The sequence below is a fragment of the Sinohyriopsis cumingii genome, chromosome 10, assembly GCF_028554795.1.
Source record: "Sinohyriopsis cumingii isolate HCF-2022 chromosome 10, ASM2855479v2, whole genome shotgun sequence".
Classification (NCBI taxonomy): Eukaryota; Metazoa; Mollusca; class Bivalvia; order Unionida; family Unionidae; genus Sinohyriopsis; species Sinohyriopsis cumingii.
Genome location: NC_142970.1, coordinates 123,981,243 through 124,007,679, shown reverse-complemented (window position 1 = coordinate 124,007,679; position 26,437 = coordinate 123,981,243). Strand labels below are relative to the sequence as shown.

The 26,437-nt window shown below is 37.2% G+C and overlaps 1 protein-coding gene across 3 annotated transcripts in view; it reads left to right on the top strand.

Moving 5' to 3' along the window:
• Positions 1–26,437, top strand: part of LOC149791143 (rho GTPase-activating protein 18-like) — a 225,489-nt gene that overhangs the window by 99,033 nt on the left and 100,019 nt on the right. For all 3 annotated transcript variants that reach the window (XR_016423943.1, XR_016423942.1, XM_089973062.1), the window contains exons 8-10: positions 11,135–11,297; positions 14,767–14,858; positions 20,645–20,722. Coding sequence is in view for 1 of the 3 variants with exons in the window: in XM_089973062.1 (XP_089829188.1) it covers positions 11,135–11,297; positions 14,767–14,858; positions 20,645–20,722 (333 nt within the window). In the remaining 2 variants the exon portion in view is untranslated. The remainder of the gene's footprint in view (positions 1–11,134; positions 11,298–14,766; positions 14,859–20,644; positions 20,723–26,437) is intronic.

Genomic DNA, 26,437 nt, shown 5'->3' with positions numbered 1-26,437 from the left:
AAACTTGGTAGATTGCGGTGGCAAGCTACGAGTTTAATGAGGACTGTGCTGTCCTTAGTTAGTACCGTTTCATTCATAATCTGAGCTCGCTAATACACTCGATAGGGGCTCTTCATTCATTGTATGTATATCCTCTAAGCTTGGTAGATTGCGGTGGCAAGCTACGAGTTTAATGAGGACTGTGCTGTCCTTAGTTAGTTATATGTTATGTGTATACCTCTAAACTTGGTAGATTGCGGTGGCAAGCTACGAGTTTATGAGGGTTGTGCCGTCCTCCCTCTTGGGCCTCTAGACCGTTGTTTGGCGGGCTAGGGGCTCTTGTAGAGGGAATATTTGCCTAATGAACTTGGTAGATTGCGGTGGCAAGCTACGAGTTCTTGGCTGTGCTGTCCCTGAAACATCCCGACGAACTCGCTAATACACTCGATAGGGGTTCTGGGATATTTTTTTTATTTTAAAGATTTATATATTATATAATGAACCATGAAAATATCAATGATGTAATTGTCGCTATTAAAAAATTAAAAAAAGATGGAATTAATATATCTGATGAACTTAATCCTGAAAAAATAGTTTCTGACTTTGAGATTTTACAAGAACGTAAAACCATGGGGACACACACACTATCATCTGAATACAGTCTCATGAAACGGATTCAATCGGCAATGTTTCAGTCGCTAGCTACCGTAGAAGATGATCATGTGAAGGAGTTTGTTCCTCTTTCTACCCCTGTAGAAAGAATTAAGTCGTTATTATCCCACGAGTATGAGGCAAAGAAAACGATTAGTACTCGCATAAGACTATTAAGAAAAATAATGTCAGATCGTGAAACGATCCAGAGTAACTTCGTTACTGATGAAACGATCCAGAGTAACCTCGTTACTGGTGAAACGATCCAAGGTAACTTCGTTACTGGTGAAACGATCCAGAGTAACCTCGTTACTGATGAAACGATCCAAGGTAACTTCGTTACTGATGATAATGAAAATGAAAGTTTTGGTAACTGGGGTCCATGTCAACGCTGACCACGTGTATTGGTAGTCAAAATCAAGAAAGTTCTAACCTTGTCAAATTTGTTCCTAATAAATTTTATTTATTATAAATTTTATTTATTATAAATTTTATTTTTACTGAGGATTTATTTTTTTTTACTAAAATCAAGAAAAATGCACAAATTACTTGATTTTGACGGGGTAGTTGGTAGTCAAAATCAAAGAAAAATGCACGAATTACTTGATTTCTGACGGGGTAGTTGGTAGTCAAAATCAGGAAAATTGAGCAATTTCGTTGTATTTTAGTAAAAAAAAAATAAAAATCTCAGTAAATAAATAAATAAAATTTGTTAGGAACAATTTGACAAGGTTAGAACTTTCTTGATTTTGATGGGGTAGTTGGTAGTCAAAATCAAGTAGTTCGTGCATTTTTATGTTTCTGAGGGGGTAGTTGGTAGTCAAAATCAAGTAGTTCGTGCATTTTTATGTTTCTGAGGGGGTAGTTGGTAGTCAAAATCAAGTAATTTGTACAATTTCAGTAAAATTAATAAATATTATTTTTTTTAAGTTGATCGAATTTGATTCTGATCTCTGTTACAAATGTTCTTCTAACTGTTAAGAAATCCTCGCGTGTAAAACCCTCCTCCACATGAAGATCTACGATAAAGTCTTTACGACAGAAATCCTTAAGACGGAAGTCTTTACGACAAAAGTCTTACGACTTTACATACAGATTTATCACAAGCTCTTCTTCACGTATGTCAATCAAGCGATTAAGGTGGTCTGTGAGTTTAAAATTGATTCGTGTTAACATATTATTGTGACACCGCAAATACACGGGATTAGTTGGTTCTTGCACGATTAAATTTCCAGGGGGAACTTGTGGTGTGAACGTGTATAGGATGTATCCTTGTTGAGCTTGATTTGATCTTCCGAGATCTATTTGATAGCTGCCATCGATTACGTCACAAACCAGATTGACCGCGACCGTCGATGTTATATTAACGATCCGCGGAGATACGTGTCTTCCGCCGCCATGTGGATCATTATCATGTCTGAGAACAGTTGGAGGTGTTAGTTTTTTCCACGCATCGAGTATTTTAGGGAAGTTTTCGTTGATAAGATCGTTTAATAATTTTACTAGTTCTCCAGCATCAATCCCGGGTATTACAAATGTTGGTAATTGTTGTTCAGTTATTTTGTAATGATTGAGAAACCATGGTCCAGCTTTATAATTATCAATAATTTCATCACCGTATTTAACCATGTTCACAATGATAGTTTTATTAACGTATCTAATATCTGATATGACCTGATTTAGATGTTTTATCGTCTCAATGATTTTTTGTTTTACGTCATCGCTGTAGCTATCAGTAAAGAAATTTCGTAGTTTGTTGATTGATTGTTTAAATTCAAAATTAACAGGATCAGAATATGATTTAATAAATTCTTCATCAACGAGTGGATTTACTCTAGCACCTGAACGAATACTACGTACATTATTTATTATTTTAGGAAAGGTTTCACCATCAGAAGTACTTATAAACAAGTAAATCTTGCCGCTCTCCTCCCACGGATATTTACCTCTATATTCAGGAACTATCATAAATTTTGCTTCATCTGTGATAAAATCACCCCTCGTTGGTTCTGGTGGTCCTTCATACACCGGGGGAACATCCGGCCATCCTAGCACGGATGTGATTGAAGATTGATAAATATCAACGGCATAATCAGGTGAGTTTATTTCAACCGTCGAGGACAACGTCGGCTCATGAACGTTTATTGATATTTTTGATTCCTTTCCCGTTATTGATTTTATTCTACGCGCAAATTCCTCACTGATTTGTTCGACCTCGTAACTGCCAGTTGGTATTCCAACAACAACCCAGTCAGGTGTTCCATCGGATTTGTTCTTGTTAGTAAATACAAGCGAATTATTTGCTGGTGTACCATGAAACGATTTTGATCTGATATTTGGCCAGCTGTAATATACTCGTAATTGAGCTAACGCTATTTCTTTTACTGGAATTGCAGTAGGAAAATTAACACTAAATTCAGGATTAATTGAACTTACCGAGATCATCGTTATCTTTGGTGGAGTTGTGTTGGTCACGATCTGCTGGAGTAATTCTGTCATTATTGATACTTGTATCTTTAATACCTTCATCGTATATTTTGGTCATCATTGAAAATTCGAAATCAGATATAATTCCATCACTGAGACTCGCTGATAACAACGAGGATAATTTCGAGTATGCTACCGTCGCTGTATGTAATTTTATTTTGTAATCGGATAATTTTTCGTTCGTACAAGTACATATTTTTTTTGTGATGATACCAAGCACACCTGCAATAGTTGTTGCTGCTGAAATACAGATAGTTACAGCTACTGGTGCCATCGTTGTCAACGCTGATAATATTACACCGGTTCCAGCAACAACAGCGGATACTGAATAAACAATCACATCAACGATAACCAATCGTCGTCGATATTTTTTTACTTTTACTGTATATTGATCGACTTGATCTTTTAGCGCAGCCTGCCATTCACGCGCTTGATTGTATCTGTATTGCGCACCGTCCATATATATTTTTATGCAGTAACCAATTCAGGTGTTTCAGCTACAAATTCCAAACACCACCAGTAAGATGTTGCGGTTAATTTCTTATCAGCTGCTTCCAGAATAAATATTTCCTCGGCTCCGATATTTAATATAACAGATACAACCCCGGAAAACCTGTCTGTGGAATGACGCCATGGAAACGTTGTAAATATTTCAAATTTTGCAGCACTAAACACAGACAGCCTGTACACGCCAGTGGTTGTTGCGGTATATTTGAAATATTTATTTTGCTGCGACCATGTTGCGAATCCCGATGATACCGTGTATACGATGTTTATGATATGCCCGGGAGGTATTTCAGGTGAAATTTTAATCAGATTGATTTTATTGATAATCTCAGGAATTCCCGCTACGATGTCTAGTTGTGTTCGTTTGATCGTGTCTAGGTTACTTTTGATATCAACGAGTTTTATATCGATGACGGAAGGAGTTCCAAAGAACTTATTTATGGCATCATCGGTTTTTTGAAAATTTCTTCGAAGCCTTGTAAACGCGCCCGTGTGAACGTCATACTCGGCCCGTAGCGTGGATAGTTTTCCATCCACGTCGTCGACGTATTGTTTGTTTGCGACTTCGTTGTCAGTTTTTGGAGCTGTTACAGCTACTATTTTGTTCCCGTTCATGTTAAGTTCACCTGTCATTGTGTCACCGGTGTTTCTCACGCGATTAGCAACACTTTTTGCAATTTCATCTCTAATTGTTGCAAACGATATACTTGAATCTCTGATTTTGCCGCTATCAGTAAACACGGGAATATTATCCGTAACTGCACCGAGTACTCGCCGGACTATATCATTCCATCTGATATTGCTGGTTTTTAGTTTACCATATCGATCTTGAAAAATAACAACTTCATCTGGGTCAACTCCAGCAAGGTTCATAATATCAGCGAGGTCATCTTTAGTCGCATACTTTGACAGATCAACGTCGGATTTTATTTTCTTAACGCGTGAAGATCTTCCGTAACTGTCAACCATTATAATAAGATCCGTTGTTTAAAATGCTTTACGCGCAACATATCGGTTGCTTGTATAATCGTGCACGACTTTATGTGGCGGCTTGGATGATTTTGATATTGCGTCGAGTACATTAATTACTTCACGGCCGCATATTGGCGGATCTGTCATTGTTTGTGTGGGTAGCGTTGAATACCAAACTTTATAACCGCTAGTTGTTGCGTGGAGTGGTGCGACATACTTGATAAATTCAACAGGTGGAGCTAACCCGTACGAGTCAAAATAAACAATTCCACGCGGATCAATCGCGTATGATACCCAATGAGTACCAGGTCCGGAACGTTTGTCAAGATTAATAATACCTGTTTCTAGTTTGTTTGGTTGTTTCGGTAATTGATCTCGCATAAAAACACCTCTAAAGGCGGATATTTTTAATTTTTTAGCAGCATCAAGTAAATCAAAATTTGATGATGGAACGTCTAACGAAATGATCCTGGAAGCCTTAGGCCTCTCCCCCAACGAGATCCCGGTAATCTTAGACCGCGTCCCTTTTTTTTGTTATATCGTCCACCAGTAGCTTTTTCGAAAATTTTTTTACCCGCCGCTCCAGCGGCACCTAACGCGACCGCTTTTGCTACGGCTGGAGCAGCCGCAGCTAGTAATGCCGGAATGGCCGCAAGAAATGGGAATATACCACCCATTTTAACCATGTCTTTGATGGCGCTCGGGGAGAGATGGAATTGAACTCCAGTTTTTGATTCTAGGGCTTTATTGAAATGTTTAATCTGATTATTTGTCAACGATAATTTGTTTGGACCACCACCAATCTGATCTCGTTTTAGTGATATTTTAGTTCCGCATTTGTTGGCGGTTTTTGATTGAAGCTTTTTTACCTGACCCGGGGTCAGAGTAACATTAACATGACCATACGACATTTTTATATAAAATATATTTTTCTAAATAACACGATTAAAGATTTTCCACCGGTGCATCAACGACCCTCATTCGACCACTGCCACCTTCAAGTAACATGGCCTTGTCGCTAAGTATGACCGCGATCGCTCTGTAAAAGCCACCAGCTGGCGGGGCAGTAACATGAGCTCGAAAGTGTATATCAACAACAGATTGTTTGGATAAATCAAGATGTTCTAGTGAAAAATAATAAATCGGATATAGACCTGTAAAATCTAGTTGTGATATTTGCAACCCGGTATCTATATTTTGATCACGTCCCATGAATGACATTAAACGATGATATGCGCGCGCTACATGATTTTGAACAAAATTTAGTTGTATATCCTCGGCTGGTTCTTGATGTCCATTTATCCGTAAAGAAACCTCACTAACTCCAAGATTATCAAATATCATATGTGATTGTTGTTGATCATTTATCCAGTTAATATTTTGCAATGCAATAAAAATATGTCGTGGTGCAGAAACACCCTGTTGTGATGCTATATGCCATGTAAATAAACCATTAATATTGCTTTGAGCAGCATCTGTGGTTACTGTTAACCATGATAGCAATGATTTACCCCCTTGATCCATAAAAGATAGTAATTTTTGTTCCTCAGTAATAGATGGAGTCATTACTGGCATCCACAATGAAAGTTTTGATATATTTACTTTACCATCAGCAACAGCACCAGCACCTCGCCAGATTGCATCATTATCATCACCTTTTCTTACGAGCACAATTGTGTGTTTAGCTCCAAAGATGACTTTTCTAACATTTCTGCAAAATCCAAAGATGTGAGATAATGGAATTGCACACGAAAAATTTCTATTATCTCCTGACAGCGCCGCCCGGCGTGTTGCAAACCCTAAGTTGAAAGTCGGGGCAGTATCTTTTATGATTTCAAAATCAGCACCTGGTCTAGCTTCACGATCGGGGTTGGCAGCTTCTGCCTGTGGATCAACTGCAGTAGCCCTTGGAGTGAATACCTTGATATACTGATTATGGTTAGCGTTGTCAGTGATATCTTTAGCGAACATCATTGTTGGACCAGCTGATCTTGTGAAGTCGTCAGAATATCTCGCCAGACCAATTATTGTTGTAGCAACATCAACATCCTTCTGAATTGATTCAATATTTTTTCCATCAATCATGTATGTGGCGCTATCAAACAGTGCCATAATTCCGTTGTTGACAAAACCAACACGCAAATTAGCAGCATATGGCGTATTAGCTACAACATTCGTTACAAGTCTACCTTCTACTTCAATAAACGCTTCAGCGGGCAAGAAATATCTACTTGTATCATGAACCTGTAATTCGATTCTCCCCCGCTGATTTGGTAGTCTTGCGTCATAAGAATAAAATTGATAATCACGTACTGACTCGTACTTAAGGACAGGTGCCTCCATATCAAATGCTGGGTCTGATTCGCGCCTGAACATTTTTATTATAGTTACCATTTTTCCAAATGATGATCATCATCGACGAAGACCACTTCCTGCTATTAAATTTGATGTTATATTTTTTTCTGCTTCTTCAGATATCGCCGCTAGTTTTTGATTTGCAGCCTGATTTATTATTTTACTTACGTCTGCGGGCATCACCTCAGTACTTGCCAGTTTCACCGGTGGTTGTTGTTTTCGTCGCAATAATCGTGATAATCTTTCTTTGATCGCCGAGAACGCCTTACCAGCAACATTGACAATTGCACCAGGAACTTTATCACGAACAATATCAATAGCCTTCATCGATAATTGTTTTGCGACGGGTGCTACTTTTGGAGCTATCCTCGTGAATAATCCTCGAATGACATCACCAAGTCCATTTCCGTAAATTGCTTCATAGATTGGTAATCGTGAGTTTACCGCTCTAACCTGTGTGGGTTTACGATGATTATCATGCACAATCATCTTATTTTATTTACCATTTATCTAACAACTAGTCATCAACGAGCTCATCAATAAGTTCTCGGTAAACGCCAATATCCATGATACCACCTTGAAATAGTCGCCGACAAATATCAGCTGCTTCATTGGTTATTTCTGGTGAATTATTTCCAGCTCGTTTTCCTCCTATGAGAACTTCTAACCGTGACACGTCATTGATGATATTATCAGGACATAAACCAGATCCTGTTTTAGGTTCATCTTGGGGTGGTGGTTGCATTACCGAAGTAAGTACTTCAGCGGTGTCCGGGGGTGAACCTTCTCGAAATCCATGCGGTGAACCTGTCGGTGTAAATGTCATTTTCGGTGCAGGAATTTTCCTCGAGAAGGGTGATTTAAGTGACTCTTTAGCCTTTTTAATTTTCGACAACAACCTTTGCTGTGGCGAAGAAGATTGTTGTTGTTGTTCTATTTGTTGCAGAGGTGGAGGAAGCTGATACTGGGAGGACTCTCCTTGTTCTGGTTGTTCCCGTCTCCCTCTAAGTCTTTCTACTTCTTCTTTAAGTCTTTTAAATTCTTGACCTCTAGCTTGTTTTTTATTGTAATATACGCGATATATCCATTTAATGAAATTATCATCATTTGTTTTTTCATGACCGGGTTTTAAAATACTAGATTTATTAGATATATTTTTTGATATCATCTCAGGTAATCTCTCTCTTTCAATATTTCTAATTTCCTCAACAACTCCTTCTTTAAATCTTGCAATTAATCTTAAGCTTTCTTCTGCTGATTTGGGTTCAGATGCAAGTTTTTTTCTCACATCGGCGACTTCAGCACGAAGTTCTCCAATGCCTTCAAGTATTTCCTCATCAACAGGTGGAGGCTGAGCTGCGGCTATGTTAGTTGGAAGGTCTCGTAAAATCTTCTTTGTTTGTTTGGTTCTTCTTGCTATTTTTTCAGCCTGTACCACAGTTTGTTTTGATACCGGAAGAAGATCTTCTTTGATGACAGTTGTAACTTGTTCAGTAGCTGCAGTGACGGGTTTAAATAGTTTTTTAGTGTCTTCTTCAAACTCAACTTTTGATTCTTGCTGCGCTTGCAGATTTTTTCTAAATGAGTCTCTGACAGGAAGAAATTTTTTAATTGCTTCTAATCGTTCTCGAGCTGTTCTTGCAGTATGAGATTCTGGATGTACCATTTTTATTATAACATAATAATTTAATTAATATCAGCAGAAGAGGAGCAGCAGAGAGGGTACCTACCAACGTTGGTCGTCAAAAAAATAAACAAGAAATAAATAAACACGTAGAGTACTTTATTTTTTCAGCTACTATTTCGAACTGAGGTTTTATTAGCACAATCGGTCATTGCAAAAATAAACATCTCAAGGAAAGTTCATTTGTAAAATCTGGACCTTTCTACGAGATGATTTATTTGTTTATTTTATTTGTTTGTCGGAATTCTATGGTCTGTTCACCCTCTCTGCTGCTATGGCTGTGGTGTACATTATAATGGTTCATCAGAAAGACATTACATGGTGGCTGTTGTGTACATTATAATGGTACATCAGGAAGACATGTACTTGGTGGCTGTTGTGTACATTACAGTGGTACATCAGGAAGACATCTACATGGTGGCTGTTATGTACAGTATAATGGTACATCAGGAAGTCATTACATGGTGTCTGTTGTGTACAGTATAATGGTACATCACAGAGACATCTTCATTATTGCAGAGTGTTGTACAGTATGGTGGTACATAAGAAAGACATCCAGTTTTCATGACCTTTGTCAGGTGGTGTCATCTTTGACTCCCTTCACATAATCATTGTTAGATCACTCTGCAGCATTAGTGATACATATGTGTATCAAACTGCAGTATATGTGATACATATGTGTCAGACTGCAGTATATGTGATACATCTGTGTCAGACTGCAGTATTTGTGATATACCTGTGTCAGACTGCATTATCTGTAATATATCTTTGTATCACTGTGTTATCTGATATATATATATATATATATATATATATATATATATATATATATATATATGTCAGTCTGCATTATCTCTGATATAGTTACATATCACACTGCAGTATCTTTGATATATCTGTGTCTGACTGCAGCGTCTGTCATATCTGTGTATCATTCTGCAGTATCTGATATATCTCTGTTAGACTGCAGTATTGGTGATATATCTGTGTCACACCTGCAATATCTGTATTAGACTGCAATATCTGTGATACATTTGTGTCAGACTGCATTATCTGTGTCCGACTGCATTATCTGTGATATATATCTATGTCAGACTGCATTATATGTGTCCGACTGAAGTATCTATGTCAGACTGCATTATCTGTGTTAGACTGAATTATCTGTACCAGACTGCATTATCTGTCAGACTGCAGTATATGTGTCCGACTGAAGTATCTATGTCGGACTGCATTATATGTGTCCAGCTGCATTATATGTGTCTAGCTGCATTATATGTGTCTAGCTGCATTATCTGTGTTAGACTGCAGTACTCGATGTAAATAATGGTTATCAGTACTGTAATGAGGTGTTTGAATCACGCTAAGTTTGATAGGAAGTGGAAGTACATCAGATCTTGTGACACCTGACGAGTCAAGTACATCAGATCTTGTGACACCTGACGAGTCAAGTACATCAGATCTCGTGAGACCTGACGAATCAAGTACGTCAGATCTCGTGAGACCTGACGAGTCAAGTACATCAGATCTCGTGAGACCTGATGAGTCAAGTGTCATCCTGTGTCCACCTGCTATCAAATTGGTCACATTACAAGAACCCAGATCAAGCTTATTTACTGATGATTAGTTTCTTATATACCCTAAACAATATTTGAAGCCTAAAAGACAACTTCTTATTCTTCTTCTACTTTGATGTCATCCTTCTCTGCTGACATTGTACATTATGTCTAAACAAAGTTTAACTGTATTAGCCTATTCACACGACCACTGTTAGATGATGTGGTCCTGGAGTCCCTTCCCGTGACCACTGTTAGACGATGCCATACTTGAGCCCCTTTGCACTACCATTGTTAGGTGATGTCATCATTTAGTCCCATCACACTACCATTGTTAGACGATGCCATTCTTGAGCCCCTTTATACCACCACTGTTAGATGATATATATATATATATATTTGTTTATCACACTGTAATATCATGTATATATCTTTGTATCTCACTACAAATATCACAGACATATTTGTGCATCACACTTCAGTATCAGCAGTATTTATGATATATCTGTATGTCACTGCAGCATCTATGATATATCTGCATATCACACTGTGGTATCTATGATATATCTGCATATCATACTGGTATCTATGATATATCTGCATATCACACAGTGGTATCTATGATATATCTGCATATCACACTGGTATCTATGATATATCTGCATATCACACAGTGGTATCTATGATATATCTGCATATCACACTGGTATCTACGATATATCTGCATGTCACACTGGTATCTATGATATCTGCATATCACACTGGTATCTATGATATATCTGCAAATCACACTGTGGTATCTATGATATATCTGCATATCACAGTGTGGTATCTATCATATATCTGCATATCACACAGCATTATTAAGGATATATTATTTATTGAAAGTAGGTGTTATCAGATCGTTGAAAAATTACGTGGAAAGTTTTGTATTTGTTTTTTCTAGAACTTTGTTTTGCGGGATGACAAGTTGGGATTAACAAGGATTAAGGATTTAAGTCGAGCAGACATATTACATATTCGTCGCCTGGCACTCCTGGAGCTGACAGTCATGTTTGACACTCTTGGCATCATATACAGTCGCCAACGTCGGAGGAAAAAATTTAGAGGTGGGTAGGATATCTCCTTTAAATCTTCAAAACATTGATGGCAGGTCAAGTTATAAAGGTCAAGTTTTAAAGGTTAGGTCAAGTTATAACGGTTAAGGTCAAGTTATAAAGGTTAAGGTCAGTTATAAAAACTTGTCTGTTTCCTATTTGATTTGGCTGTAAAGGCTACACTGAAATACAAGTTATAAAAACATGTATGTTTCCTATTTGATTTGGCTGTAAAGGCTACACATACTGAAATATAAGTTATAAAAACATGTCTGTTTCCTATTTGATTTGGCTGTAAAGGCTACACATACTGAAATACAAGTTATAAAAACATGTCTGTTTCCTATTTGATTTAGCTGTAAAGGCTACATGTACTGAAATACAACTTATAAAAACATGTCTGTTTCCTATTTGACTTGGTTCTAAAGGCTACACATATTGAAAGATAAGTTTTAAAAACATGTCTGTTTCCTTTTGATTTGGCTGTAAAGGCTACACATACTGAAAGACAAGTTATAAAAACATGTCTATTTCCTATTTGATTTGGCTGTAAAGGCTACACATACTGAAATAAAAACATGTCTGTTTCCTATTTGATTTGGCTGTAAAGGCTACACATACTGAAATACAAGTTATAAAACCATGTCTGTTTCCTATTTGATTTGGCTGTAAAGATTACACTGAAATACAAGTTATAAAAACATGTCTGTTTCCTATTTGAATTGGCTGTAAAGGCTACACATACTGAAATACAAGTTATTTGATTAGTTATTCATTCATTTTAGTGACAAAGTTCATTCATAACTGATATTATTAGTACAGAAAACAATTCTGAGTGACAAAAAAAGAAGTGTACAGGTCCAGTTAATTTCACTGGTCAACAGTGAAATCATTACTGACTTGAAAAGGCCCTAATCTGTAGTATTTTGGTGTGCCGAACACGAATATAACCGTGAAAAATTTGTATTGGCTCTCGTTTTGAAGATATTCATATACCTCATTTTCTATGTTTCACTGTGTAAATTTCTCCAGTAGGACTGCAGCAACATCCGGAATAATGATGTAACATTGCATAATACCATCATGCTCACATCATCCACAGTTGATTGCATCATTTTCTGATGCAATGCAATACTAATGCCATGCGGCTGCTGAAGTAAGTTGACGTCAGCAGTGTACTATACATGTGTAGGCCTATTATACTAATGCCAGGCGGCTGCTGAAGCTGACGTAAGCAGTGTACTATATAAAGCCCAATCAGATAGGTTCAGCATTTAAAATATTTTAGACGTTGTGCGAGACAGTTCAAGCTACTGTTACATAAAACTTATTATTTTATCCATTTACGTACAATAAAGAACAGTAATGCCTCGAAAGTGTGTTAATACCGCGGACAATTTTTGCTATATTTGTGGGGAAGTGACATTTGCCAACCAGAAGAAAAGTATCAATTCTCAAGTGAAGAAGGCATATCATCTTTACTTCGGATGCAAGGTTGGTGACCAAGACAAGCCTTGGGCTCCGCATATATGCTGTGCTACATGTACAACACAGCTTTCACAGTGGTTGAATTGCAAAAGGTCATCAATGCCGTTTGCAGTCCCAATGGTGTGGAGAGAGCCAAGCAACCACCTAAATGACTGTTACTTCTGCTTGGTTCCTCCTCTTTCCGGCGGAATAACAAAGCGAAAGAAGTCGAGAATAGTCTACCCAAACATTCCGTCTGCATTGAGACCAGTTCCACATGGTGAGGGACTTCCTATTCCAGAACCTCCAGCAGAATATTCTCTTGATTCATCTGACGAAGACAAAGGTGAGTCGACCTTGTTCTTCTCCTGGTCCATCAGCATGCAGTGATCCAGATTTTCACTGTGGTGCATCATCAACCCCACACAGAATAACACAGGAAGAACTAAATGACCTGATTCGTGATTTGGACTTATCAAAGAACAAGGCAGAATTGCTAGGATCAAGACTCCAACAATGGAATCTTCTAGAAGAAGATGTCACAATTACTGCATATCGAAAGCGCCACCAGCAATTGGAGCCTTTCTTCAGAAAGGAAAGTAATCTGATATTCTGTTCCGATATTGAGGGCCTCATGAATGCTTTAAAAATCACTCATGACCCACAAGAATGGAGACTATTTGTGGACTCTTCGAAACTGAGTCTCAAGGCTGTGCTTTTGCACAATGGAAACATTCTTCCATCTATTCCAGTAGCGTATGCTGTCCACATGAAAGAGACATACGATAACTTAAGGCAGCTACTGCATTCCATTGAGTATAACAAGTACAGCTGGCACCTCTGTGGTGATTTGAAGGTAGTTGCCCTTTTAATGGGACTGCAGCAAGGATATACAAAATACATGTGTTTCTTATGCGAGTGGGATAGCCGAGCAAGGGAAATGCACTACATGAGGAAGGAATGGACTCACAGGCAGAATGTAGCCATTGGAGAGAAGAATATCCAACACCCAGCTCTGGTTGAGGCTCAGAAAATCTTGCTACCACCCCTTCACATCAAACTAGGTTTGATGAAGAACTTCGTGAAAGCCATTGACCGGACTTTGCCAGCATTCCGATACCTGCATGAAAAATTCCCTCGACTCAGCGAAGCAAAGATTAAAGAGGGAGTTTTTGTGGGTCCTCAGATTCGAGAGCTTTTCAAAGATGACCGGTTCAACAACTTGCTGGAAGGTGACGCGAAACAAGCATGGAATGCTTTTCGCCTAGTTTCTACAAACTTCCTTGGAAATGTTAGGGCAGAAAACTATAAGGAACTAGTAGAAGACATGTTGATGAAGTATAAGAAACTTGGCTGCAATATGTCTCTAAAGATTCACTTCCTTCATTCCCATTTGGATTTCTTTCCTAGCAACTGTGGTATTGTTAGTGATGAACACGGCGAACGTTTTCATCAAGATATCGCAACAATGGAACAAAGATACCAGGGAAAATGGTCCACTACAATGCTGGCTGACTACTGCTGGACACTCCTCAGAGATGCTCCCGAACAGCTGTACAAGAGACAGGCGAAGAAATCTAAGATGTAGTCAATGACTTGATTTTTTATAGGTAGGCTATTACAGTTGACCTTTTACTATTGGAATGCATTTCGTTATGTAAACATTAATTTCTTGCAGATTACAAAAAAACTAGAGCCAATTTTGCAATTTGACTGTCATATTCGTGTTCAGCACATAAAAATTGATAAGAATTGACTAATTTTATTTCAGTAACATGACTTTTGTAAAAATTTGTTGTCCAGTGTTTTCAAGGAGAAAAGGGCATTCATATTCACGACTATTTTGAACAGAAGTATTGACTTAGTAATGAAATAATGACTATTAGTGCAAAGGAATTTACTCGGCAATCAAATATTGACTTAATTAGTGCTTAAAGTTTGATAAGATTAGTGTTGAATGTATTGATTGAATTATATAGTTGGATGTCCCCTGTAAATTTTAGTTTCCTTTCAGAACAAGGAATATTTGGAGTACCTCTAAAAATACTGCTGGAGCAAGACAGGAAAAGAGAACCAAAAGTTAAAGTACCCATTGTCTTTCAGGAGGTGAGTGTTTGGCCACATTGTCCTGTTTGCACTTCATAGAGTTCAGGAGGTCAGTTTTGGCCATGTCCTGTTTGCCCTTCATAGCGTTCAGGAGGTCAGTTTTGGCCACTTTGTCCTGTTTGCCCTTCATAGAGTTGAGGTGGTAAGTGTTTGGTACGTTGTCCTGTTTGCCCTTCATATAGTTCAGAAGGCCAGTTTTTGGTACGTTGTCCTGTTTGCCCATCATAGAGTTCAGGAGGTCAGTTTTTGGTACGTTGTGCTGTTTGCCCTTCATAGAGTTCAGGAGGTCAGTTTTTGGTATGTTGTCCTGTTTGCCCTTCATAGAGTTCAAGAGGTCAATTTTTGGTACATTGTCCTGTTTGCCCTTCATAGAGTTCAGGAGGTCAGTTTTGGCCATGTTGTCCTGTTTGCCCTCTTAGAGTTCAGGAGGTCAGTTTTGGCCACATTGTCCTGTTTGCCCTTCATAGAGTTCAGGAGGTCAGTTTTGGCCACGTTGTCCTGTTTGCCTATCATAGAGTTTCAGTAGGTTCATTTATACGACATGATCATGAATACTTTTGCATTAAATGACAAATTTTCAGTGTAAATTGTGTGTAAATACTGGGCTGGAAAATTACAGTGATCTGAGGCCCTGGACCTTTTCCTTTTTAGCTGTGGACCAAATATGAAAGTATTCTGACTGTCCAGGATCATTAGAGAAAGACTTGGCCTTGAGTTGAGTTTGGGGATATTACATGTACTGGACAGGTTGTTGATAGTCAAGCAGACTATATTACATGTACTGGACAGGTTATTGCTAGTCAGGCAGACAGCATATTACATGTACTGGACAGGTTATTGATAGTCAAACAGACAGTATATTACATGTACTGGACTGATTATTGATAGTCAAGCACACATCATATTACATGTACTGGACAGGTTATCGATAGTCAAGCAGACAGTATATTACATGTACTGGACAGGTTATTGATAGTCATGCAGACAGCATAATACATGTACTGGACAGGTTATTGATAGTCAAGCAGACAGCATATTACATGTACTGGACAGGTTATTGATAGTCACTTCAGACATCATATTACATGTACTGGACAGTGATTGATAGTCAAACAGACAGTATATTACATGTACTGGACAGGTTATTGATAGTCATGCAGACAGCATATTAGATGTACTGGACAGGTTATTGATAGTCAAACAGACAGTATATTACATGTACTGGACACGTTATTGATAGTCAAACAGACAGCATATTATATGTACTGGACAGATTATTGTTAGTCAAGCAGACATATTACATGTACTGGACAGGTTATTGATAGTCAAGGAGACAGCCTAATACATGTACTGAACAGGTTATTGATAGTCAAACAGACATCATATTACATGTACTGGACAGGTTATTGATAGTCAAGCAGACAGCATGTTACATGTACTGGACAGGTTATTGATAGTCATGCAGACAGTATATTACATGTACTGGACAGGTTATTGATAGTCATGCAGACAGTATATTACATGTACTGGACAGGTTATTGATAGTCAAGCAGACAGCATGTTACATGTACTGGACAGGTTATTGATAGTCAAGCAGACAGCATGTTACATGTACTGGACAGGTTATTGATAGTCATGCAGACAGTATATTACATGTACTGGACAGGTTATTGATAGTCAAGCAGACAGCATATTACATGTACTGGACAGGTTATTGATAGTCATGCAGACAGCATAATACATGTACTGGACAGGCTATTGATAGTCAAGGAGACAGCATAATACATGTACTGGACAGGTTATTGATAGTCATGCAGACAGCATAATACATGTACTGGACCGGTTATTGATAGTCAAGCAGACATCATATTGCATGTACTGGACAGGTTATTGATAGTCAACAGACATCATATTACATGTACTGGACAGGTTATTGATAGTCATGCAGACAGCATATTACACGTACTGGACAGGTTATTTATAGTCATACAGACAGTTTAATATATGTACTGGACAGGTTATTGATAGTCAAGCAGACAGTATATTACATGTACTGGACAGGTTATTGGTAGTCAAACAGACAGTATATTACATGTATTGGACAGGTTTTTGATAGTCAAACAGCATAATACATGTACTGGACAGGTTATTGATAGTCAAAGAGACAGTATATTATATGTACTGGACAGGTTATTGATAGTCATGCAGACAGCATAATACATGTACTGGACAGGTTATTGATAGTGATGCAGACAGTATATTACAAGTAGTGGACAGGTTATTGATAGTCAATAAACAAACAGACGATCATCAATACTCTGATTATCAGAGATGCTTCCAGGGCATGCAGTCTCATGATTCTTGCAAAATTTTGTACGTTTTGCACGCTGAATCTCATGATATGTGAGAACTCCCGCAATTTAGTTGAAAGTTGTGCATATATAAAAGTGTACTGTTTTTTTTTCTGTTTTATAAATTTACAAACAAAAGTCTAAAAATAAATTCAATAATAAGGATATTTTTCATCACCATACCTCTTCCATTTCAAAGTTTGCAAATTTACTTTAACACAAAAGGATACTTGGAAATTCTTCTAGTTATTTATAACCAAAACACACATCCTGGAGGTGTTCTGCAATTAATTCCCTTTCCTTCCGCGTGCACATGAGCTTCCTTTGGTCTGTTTCCATAAAGTGATATCAGTCATAATGGGACGTAAAATCTCTGATTATTTTCAACGTCAGGTTAGTGGTGGCAGGAATGTGAAATGTGAGTGGTAGAATGAAGAAAGTAGTGAAGTTTCTCATGCAATGGAGGACGATATTTCAGTATCAGATCGTGCTGAGTTACACATACTGCCATAAAAGAAATCCAAATGTGCAGCAAAGTTTCAGCATTCTTGGTTGTCGGAGTTTTAATGGTTACAGCACGACTCCAAGACAGGAGGTGTGTTTTGTGATGCTTGCAGACTTTGTTGGAAAAGTAACCCTTTTAATTTTAGGACATCAACTCTTACATGACATGCCTAATCACATGACCATGTGCAGGCATTAAAGGCTAATGTACTAAGTCCAACTTCGAAGCTGCTGCCTCCAATGTTTTTAAAAAAAAGAGTGTGAATTATCTAGTGCAGTTGTGTGTGCAATGAGGACAGCGTTTTTTATTGGAGCAGAGATATCCAAGAGGCAATACCTTTGACCTGTGGAAAATAGTAAATAACAACCACAAAGAACAATTTCCCAACTTATTGAAACTGGCTAAGTTAGCTATGCATATGTCCCTTCAGCACAGACCTTAGGAACAAATTGATGCATATTCAACTAGAGGGGACATCGTTTGAAGATTTTGATTTTGATAGCGCCATAACAGAGTGGAGAAAGAACAAAGAGAGGTGAATATTTAAGGTAAATATTGAACTATGTTTCTTTCCACACCCATTTTTTGTTAACTCCCTCCATGTTTTGATGACAAGGGGGAAATCACACCCTTATAATGAAATCCTGGAAGCATCTCTAGATTACAAAAATCCTGAGTGCACAAGAGTTATTCACCCTGTCAGAGGGACTGGAACAAGTTGATTCCTGTCCTGATGAGACAGGAAGTCAATGAAGTCACTCCCAGATACACAACTTTTTATTCTTCTATCATTTGTTTTCTGAGATTTTTGGTCCTGTTGATTAATGAAGTCTCCCAAAAAAACATAATTTATTCTATACATGTTTATCGTTGTGGACCAATGAAGTCTCTCAGAAATAAAGAACTTATTCTATACATATCATTTGTTTGTCCTCTGACCTCATTGTTGGTGTGGACCAGTGAACTCATCTAGTCTCAGTTTCCATTTAATCCTCATGAAGCTCTAAATATTTGGTGTATCAGCAAATAATTTTGCTCCTTGCAGTTTTTGCTGGAATTATTGCCCTTTGCTGGAGTTATTGCCCTTTTTAGATTTATATATATTTTTGTACTTGGAGTTAACAGTGTTAACACATTAACCCCCTAGCAACAACTTAATTGGGCAGGAGGGAGTAGCCTACTGCTGAGCTCTGTAGCATCATGGTAATGCATGATACACTAAAGTGGTGGTATTATAGAAAGGTAGACAGATGTAGCTCTACAATGATACCAGATAATCTGGAATATCTAGTTGCACTACAAAATACAGATAAAAAAAACTCCTTTTTTGGACCAGACTTTTTTAAACCCAAAATTTGCCCGTGGTCGGAATCCGATTTTGTGTTTGGATTTTAGACTTTTTGGTCTCAGATGTAAAGCAAACCATTATGAACTGCAAGCAGACAGATGAGCCTTTGCAAAAAGTAGGATAGATGGGCATTTGGAATAAAGAGTGGTCTCGATACAGAAATAATAGCTCCTTTTAGCACAAAAAAAAGAACTTGAACTTCTATCCTTCTGCACATGCACGAATCAAATAGCCAATGAAAAATGATGTTTCTAACACAACTAGGCAGTATGTTTTTGAAAGATGACTGGGGATTTTGGTGTTTTTGAATCTGTTCAGATATAGCTGTCAAAATGTTTCCTACTCGATTTTCAGGTGAAAATGACAATAAGCTCCAAGGGTTAATGTGTTAAAGTTATTACTTTTTTTTACTTGGAGTTGAGTGTTAAAGTAACTACTTTTTTTACTTGGAGTAAGTTATTAATTTTTTTACTTGGAGTTGACAGTGTTAAAGGAATTACTTTTTTTTACTTGGAGTTGACAGTGTTAAAGTTATTACTTTGTTTTACTTGGAGTTCATAGTGTTAAAGTTAGTACTTTTTTTACTTTGAGTTGACCATATATATGACAGAATTTATGAATGCAACTTGTCTCAGTTTGTAGTATATCACCATGAAACTTTATACATTATTTGATCATCATCTAAAGATTTCAAATGACTTCTATGATTTCTTAGAGTTGTTACCCTTTGTATACTGCAGTTAGTGACTTTTATGATTTTCTTAGAGGTTTTACCCTTTTTTATACCACAGTTAATGACTTCTACAATTTTCTTAGAGTTGTTACCCTTTGTATACTGAAGTTCATGACTTCTATGATTTTGTTAGAGTTGTTACCCTTTGTATATTGAAGTTAAAGATAGTTTAAGACAGAATCTTGTATTATTTTAGGGATTGTTGTGAAACACAGTAAATATATTATGGTCATCGTGAAAAGATGTGCATATTGACAATTCTTTGCAGTGTTGAGTGGATAGCTGAGAAAATGTGTAAAAGTTATTGTCCTTTGCAAAAGAGTTATTGCCCATTGTGACTTACAGCTTGATGCAATACACAAATGTTTTCATGCAGCTATTCTTGCAGTGTTGGGTGGAGAGCTGTGAAAATGTGTAAGTTATTGCCTAAGAAATAAGAAATATTGCCCATTGCATATGAGTTATTGCCCTTTGCATAAGAGTTATTGCCCATTGTAGCTTACAGCTGGATGCAATGTGCAGCTATTCTTGCAGTGTTGAGTGGATAGCTGCAAAAATGTTTACGTATTATCATCCAAAGATATACATGTTGATCAATTATTTAATCAGACTGTCTTTGTAAGATGTATGCACTTTTTGATCCATGGAGGCATGATGGGATGCAGGATGGAAGGAAGTATATGTACCCGAGAAAATTTCTTAATGTTCCTGTTTTTTTTTGTTTTTTTATATGGAGAATTGGTTATATTTTCCCATTCATACTAGAATACAATATATATTTTACTTTGTAGAGTGAGTGCAATGGTTTCTTTTACTAATATCACTATGTTGTTTGCTTTCTATTTACAGATTCTGAACTACCTTGTAAAACACTGCCTGGACTCAGAGGGACTTCTCAGGGTACCAGGCTCAGTTGTACGGATCAAGGTGAGTGTTTATATGGATCAGGGTAATTGTGTTGTATGGATTAGGGTGAGTGTGTTGTATTGATCAGGTTAAGTGTGTTGTATGGATCATGGTGAGTTTATTGTATGGATCATGGTGAGTGTATTGTATGGATCATGGTGAGTTTATTGTATGGCTCATGGTGAGTTTATTGTATGGATCATGGTTAGTGTATTGTATAGATCATGGTGAGTTTATTGTATGGATCATGGTGAATTTATTGTATGGATCATGGTGAGTGTATTGTATAGATCATGGTGAGTGTGTTGAATGGATGAGGGTGAGTTTATTGTATAGATCATGGTGAGTATGTTGTATGGATGAGGGTGAGTTTTTTTATAGATCAGGTTGATTTTGTTTATGGATCATGGTGAGTTTATTGTATAGATCATGGTGAGTATGTTGTATAGATCATGGTGAGTGTGTTGTATGGATGAGGGTGAGTTTATTGTATGGATCATGGTGCGTTTATTGTATGGATCATGGTGAGTGTATTGTATAGATCATGGTGAGTATGTTGTATAGATGAGGGTGAGTTTGTTTATAGATCAGGTTGATTTTGTTTATGGATCATTCTGAGTGTATTGCATAGATCATGGTGAGTATGTTGTATAGATCATGGTGAGTGTGTTGTATGGATGAGGGTGAGTTTATTGTATGGATCATGGTGAGTTTATTGTATAGATCATGGTGAGTATGTTGTATAGATCATGGTGAGTGTATTGTATAGATCATGGTGAGTATGTTGTATAGATCATGGTGAGTGTGTTGTATGGATGAGGGTGAGTTTATTGTATGGATCATGGTGAGTTTATTGTATGGATCATGGTGAGTGTATTGTATAGATCATGGTGAGTATGTTGTATGGATGAGGGTGAGTTTGTTTATAGATCAGGTTGATTTTGTTTATGGATCATGGTGAGTTTGTTGTATAGATTATGGTGAGTATGTTGTACGGATCAAGGTGAGTGTGTTGTATGGATGAGGGTGAGTTTGTTTATAGATCAGGTTGATTTTGTTTATGGATCATGGTGAGTTTGTTGTATAGGTCATGGTGAGTATGTTGTATGGATCAAGGTGAGTGTGTTGTATGGATGAGGGTGAGTTTATTGTATGGATCATGGTGAGTGTGTTGTATGGATCATGGTGAGTGTGTTGTATAGATCATGGTGAGTGTATTGTATAGATCATGGTGAGTGTATTGTATAGATCATGGTGAGTGTGTTGTATGGATCATGGTGAGTGTGTTTTATGGATCATGGTGAGTGTATTGTATAGATCATGGTGAGTGTGTTGTATGGATCATGGTGAGTGTGTTTTATGGATCATGGTGAGTGTATTGTATAGATCATGGTGAGTATGTTGTACAGATCAAGGTGAGTGTGTTGTATGGATGAGGGTGAGTTTATTGTATGGATCATGGTGAGTGTGTTGTATGGATCACGGTGAATGTGTTTTATGGATCATGGTGAGTGTATTGTATAGATCATGGTGAGTGTATTGTATGGATCATGGTCAGTGTATTGTATAGATCATGGTGAGTGTATTGTATAGATCATAGTGAGTGTATTGTATAGATCATGGTGAGTTTGTTGTATCAATGAGGGTGAGTATGTTGTATGGATCATAGTGAGTGTATTGTATAGATCAAGGTGAGTGTGTAGTATGGATCATGGTGAGTGTATTGTATAGATCATGGTGAGTGTATTGTATAGATCATGGTGAGTTTATTGTATGAATCATGGTCAGTGTATTGTTATAGATCATGGTGAGTGTATTGTATAGATCATGGTGAGTTTATTGTATGGATCATGGTGATTGTATTGTATAGATCATGGTGAGTATATTGTATGGATCATGGTGAGTATGTTGCATGGATGAGGGTGAGTTTGTTTATAGATCAGGTTGATTTTGTTTATGGGTCAGGGTGAGTGTTGTTTGGATGATGGTGAGTGTGTTGTATGGATCAGGCAGAGTGTTTTATGTGGATCAGTTTGAGTTTGTTTATGGATCAAGTTGATTTTGTTTTTGGATCATGGTGAATGTGTTTTATGGATTGTTATACCTTAAGCGGGCCCCAGGAACAGGTTATATTAATGCCCTGTTGTTGACAAATTAGATTTGTGTAGTACAAGCCATAATGTGTTATATACTGCACATGTATGTGAAAAATCCGTGAATTCAAGTATTGGTCACAGTGATAGAAAATTCAGGTATCAGTCATATCCCATTAGAAAACACAACACATAAAATGGTAGCCCTCAAACCCATCACTGAACAATTCTCTATGATATTGATTGTCACCACTAGCAGTTGTTTGCATGCTACAAGTACACTAGCACATAGCTGTATAGTTGTTGTTTACATGCTACAAGTACACTAGCACATAGCTGTATAGTTGTTGTTTACATGCTGCAAGTACACTAGCACATAGCTGTATAGTTGTTGTTTACATGCTACAAGTACACTAGCACATAGCTGTATAGTTGTTGTTTACATGCTACAAGTACACTAGCACATAGCTGTATAGTTGTTGTTTACATACTACATGTACACTAGCACATAGCTGTATAGTTGTTGTTTACATGCTGCAAGTACACTAACACTTAGCTGTATAGTTGTTGTTTACATGCTACAAGTACACTAGCACTTAGCTGTATAGTTGTTGTTTACATACTACAAGTACACTAACACTTAGCTGTATAGTTGTTGTTTACATACTACAAGTACACTAACACATAGCTGTATAGTTGTTGTTTACATACTACAAGTACACTAGCACATAGCTGTATAGTTGTTGTTTACATGCTACAAGTACACTAGCACTTAGCTGTATAGTTGTTGTTTACATACTACAAGTACACTAACACTTAGCTGTATAGTTGTTGTTTACATGCTGCAAGTACACTAGCACATAGCTGTATAGTTGTTGTTTACATGCTGCAAGTACACTAACACTTAGCTGTATAGTTGTTGTTTACATGCTGCAAGTACACTAGCACATAGCTGTATAGTTGTTGTTTACATACTACAAGTACACTAGCACATAGCTGTATAGTTGTTGTTTACATGCTGCAAGTACACTAACACTTAGCTGTATAGTTGTTGTTTACATGCTGCAAGTACACTAGCACATAGCTGTATAGTTGTTGTTTACATACTACATGTGCACACATAGCTGTATAGTTGTTGTTTACATGCTGCAAGTACAGTACTTAGCTGTATAGTTGTTGTTTACATACTACAAGTACACTAACACTTAGCTGTATAGTTGTTGTTTACATGCTACAAGTACACTAGCACATAGCTGTATAGTTGTTGTTTACATGCTGCAAGTACACTAGCACATAGCTGTATAGTTGTTGTTTACATGCTGCAAGTACACTAGCACATAGCTGTATAGTTGTTGTTTACATGCTACAAGTACACTAGCACATAGCTGTATAGTTGTTGTTTACATGCTACAAGTACACTAGCACATAGCTGTATAGTTGTTGTTTACATACTACATGTACACTAGCACATAGCTGTATAGTTGTTGTTTACATGCTGCAAGTACACTAACACTTAGCTGTATAGTTGTTGTTTACATGCTACAAGTACACTAGCACTTAGCTGTATAGTTGTTGTTTACATACTACAAGTACACTAACACTTAGCTGTATAGTTGTTGTTTACATGCTACAAGTACACTAGCACATAGCTGTATAGTTGTTGTTTACATACTACAAGTACACTAACACATAGCTGTATAGTTGTTGTTTACATACTACAAGTACACTAGCACATAGCTGTATAGTTGTTGTTTACATGCTACAAGTACACTAGCACTTAGCTGTATAGTTGTTGTTTACATACTACAAGTACACTAACACTTAGCTGTATAGTTGTTGTTTACATGCTGCAAGTACACTAGCACATAGCTGTATAGTTGTTGTTTACATGCTGCAAGTACACTAACACTTAGCTGTATAGTTGTTGTTTACATGCTGCAAGTACACTAGCACATAGCTGTATAGTTGTTGTTTACATACTACATGTGCACACATAGCTGTATAGTTGTTGTTTACATGCTGCAAGTACAGTACTTAGCTGTATAGTTGTTGTTTACATACTACAAGTACACTAACACTTAGCTGTATAGTTGTTGTTTACATGCTGCAAGTACAGTAGCACATAGCTGTATAGTTGTTGTTTACATGCTACAAGTACAGTAGCACTTAGCTGTATAGTTGTTGTTTACATGCTACAAGTACACTAGCACTTAGCTGTATAGTTGTTGTTTACATAGCACATAGCTGTATAGTTGTTGTTTACATGCTACAAGTACAGTAGCACTTAGCTGTATAGTTGTTGTTTACATGCTACAAGTACACTAGCACTTAGCTGTATAGTTGTTGTTTACATGCTACAAGTACACTAGCACTTAGCTGTATAGTTGTTGTTTACATACTACAAGTACACTAACACTTAGCTGTATAGTTGTTGTTTACATGCTACAAGTACACTAGCACATAGCTGTATAGTTGTTGTTTACATACTACAAGTACACTAACACATAGCTGTATAGTTGTTGTTTACATACTACAAGTACACTAGCACATAGCTGTATAGTTGTTGTTTACATGCTACAAGTACACTAGCACTTAGCTGTATAGTTGTTGTTTACATACTACAAGTACACTAACACTTAGCTGTATAGTTGTTGTTTACATGCTGCAAGTACACTAGCACATAGCTGTATAGTTGTTGTTTACATGCTGCAAGTACACTAACACTTAGCTGTATAGTTGTTGTTTACATGCTGCAAGTACACTAGCACATAGCTGTATAGTTGTTGTTTACATACTACAAGTACACTAGCACATAGCTGTATAGTTGTTGTTTACATGCTGCAAGTACACTAACACTTAGCTGTATAGTTGTTGTTTACATGCTGCAAGTACACTAGCACATAGCTGTATAGTTGTTGTTTACATACTACATGTGCACACATAGCTGTATAGTTGTTGTTTACATGCTGCAAGTACAGTACTTAGCTGTATAGTTGTTGTTTACATACTACAAGTACACTAACACTTAGCTGTATAGTTGTTGTTTACATGCTACAAGTACACTAGCACATAGCTGTATAGTTGTTGTTTACATGCTGCAAGTACAGTAGCACATAACTGTATAGTTGTTGTTTACATGCTACAAGTACAGTAGCACTTAGCTGTATAGTTGTTGTTTGCATGCTACAAGCACTTAGCTGTATAGTTGTTGTTTACATGCTACAAGTACACTAGCACTTAGCTGTATAGTTGTTGTTTACATACTACAAGTACACTAACACTTAGCTGTATAGTTGTTGTTTACATGCTACAAGTACACTAGCACATAGCTGTATAGTTGTTGTTTACATACTACAAGTACACTAACACATAGCTGTATAGTTGTTGTTTACATACTACAAGTACACTAGCACATAGCTGTATAGTTGTTGTTTACATGCTACAAGTACACTAGCACTTAGCTGTATAGTTGTTGTTTACATACTACAAGTACACTAACACTTAGCTGTATAGTTGTTGTTTACATGCTGCAAGTACACTAGCACATAGCTGTATAGTTGTTGTTTACATGCTGCAAGTACACTAACACTTAGCTGTATAGTTATTGTTTACATGCTGCAAGTACACTAGCACATAGCTGTAT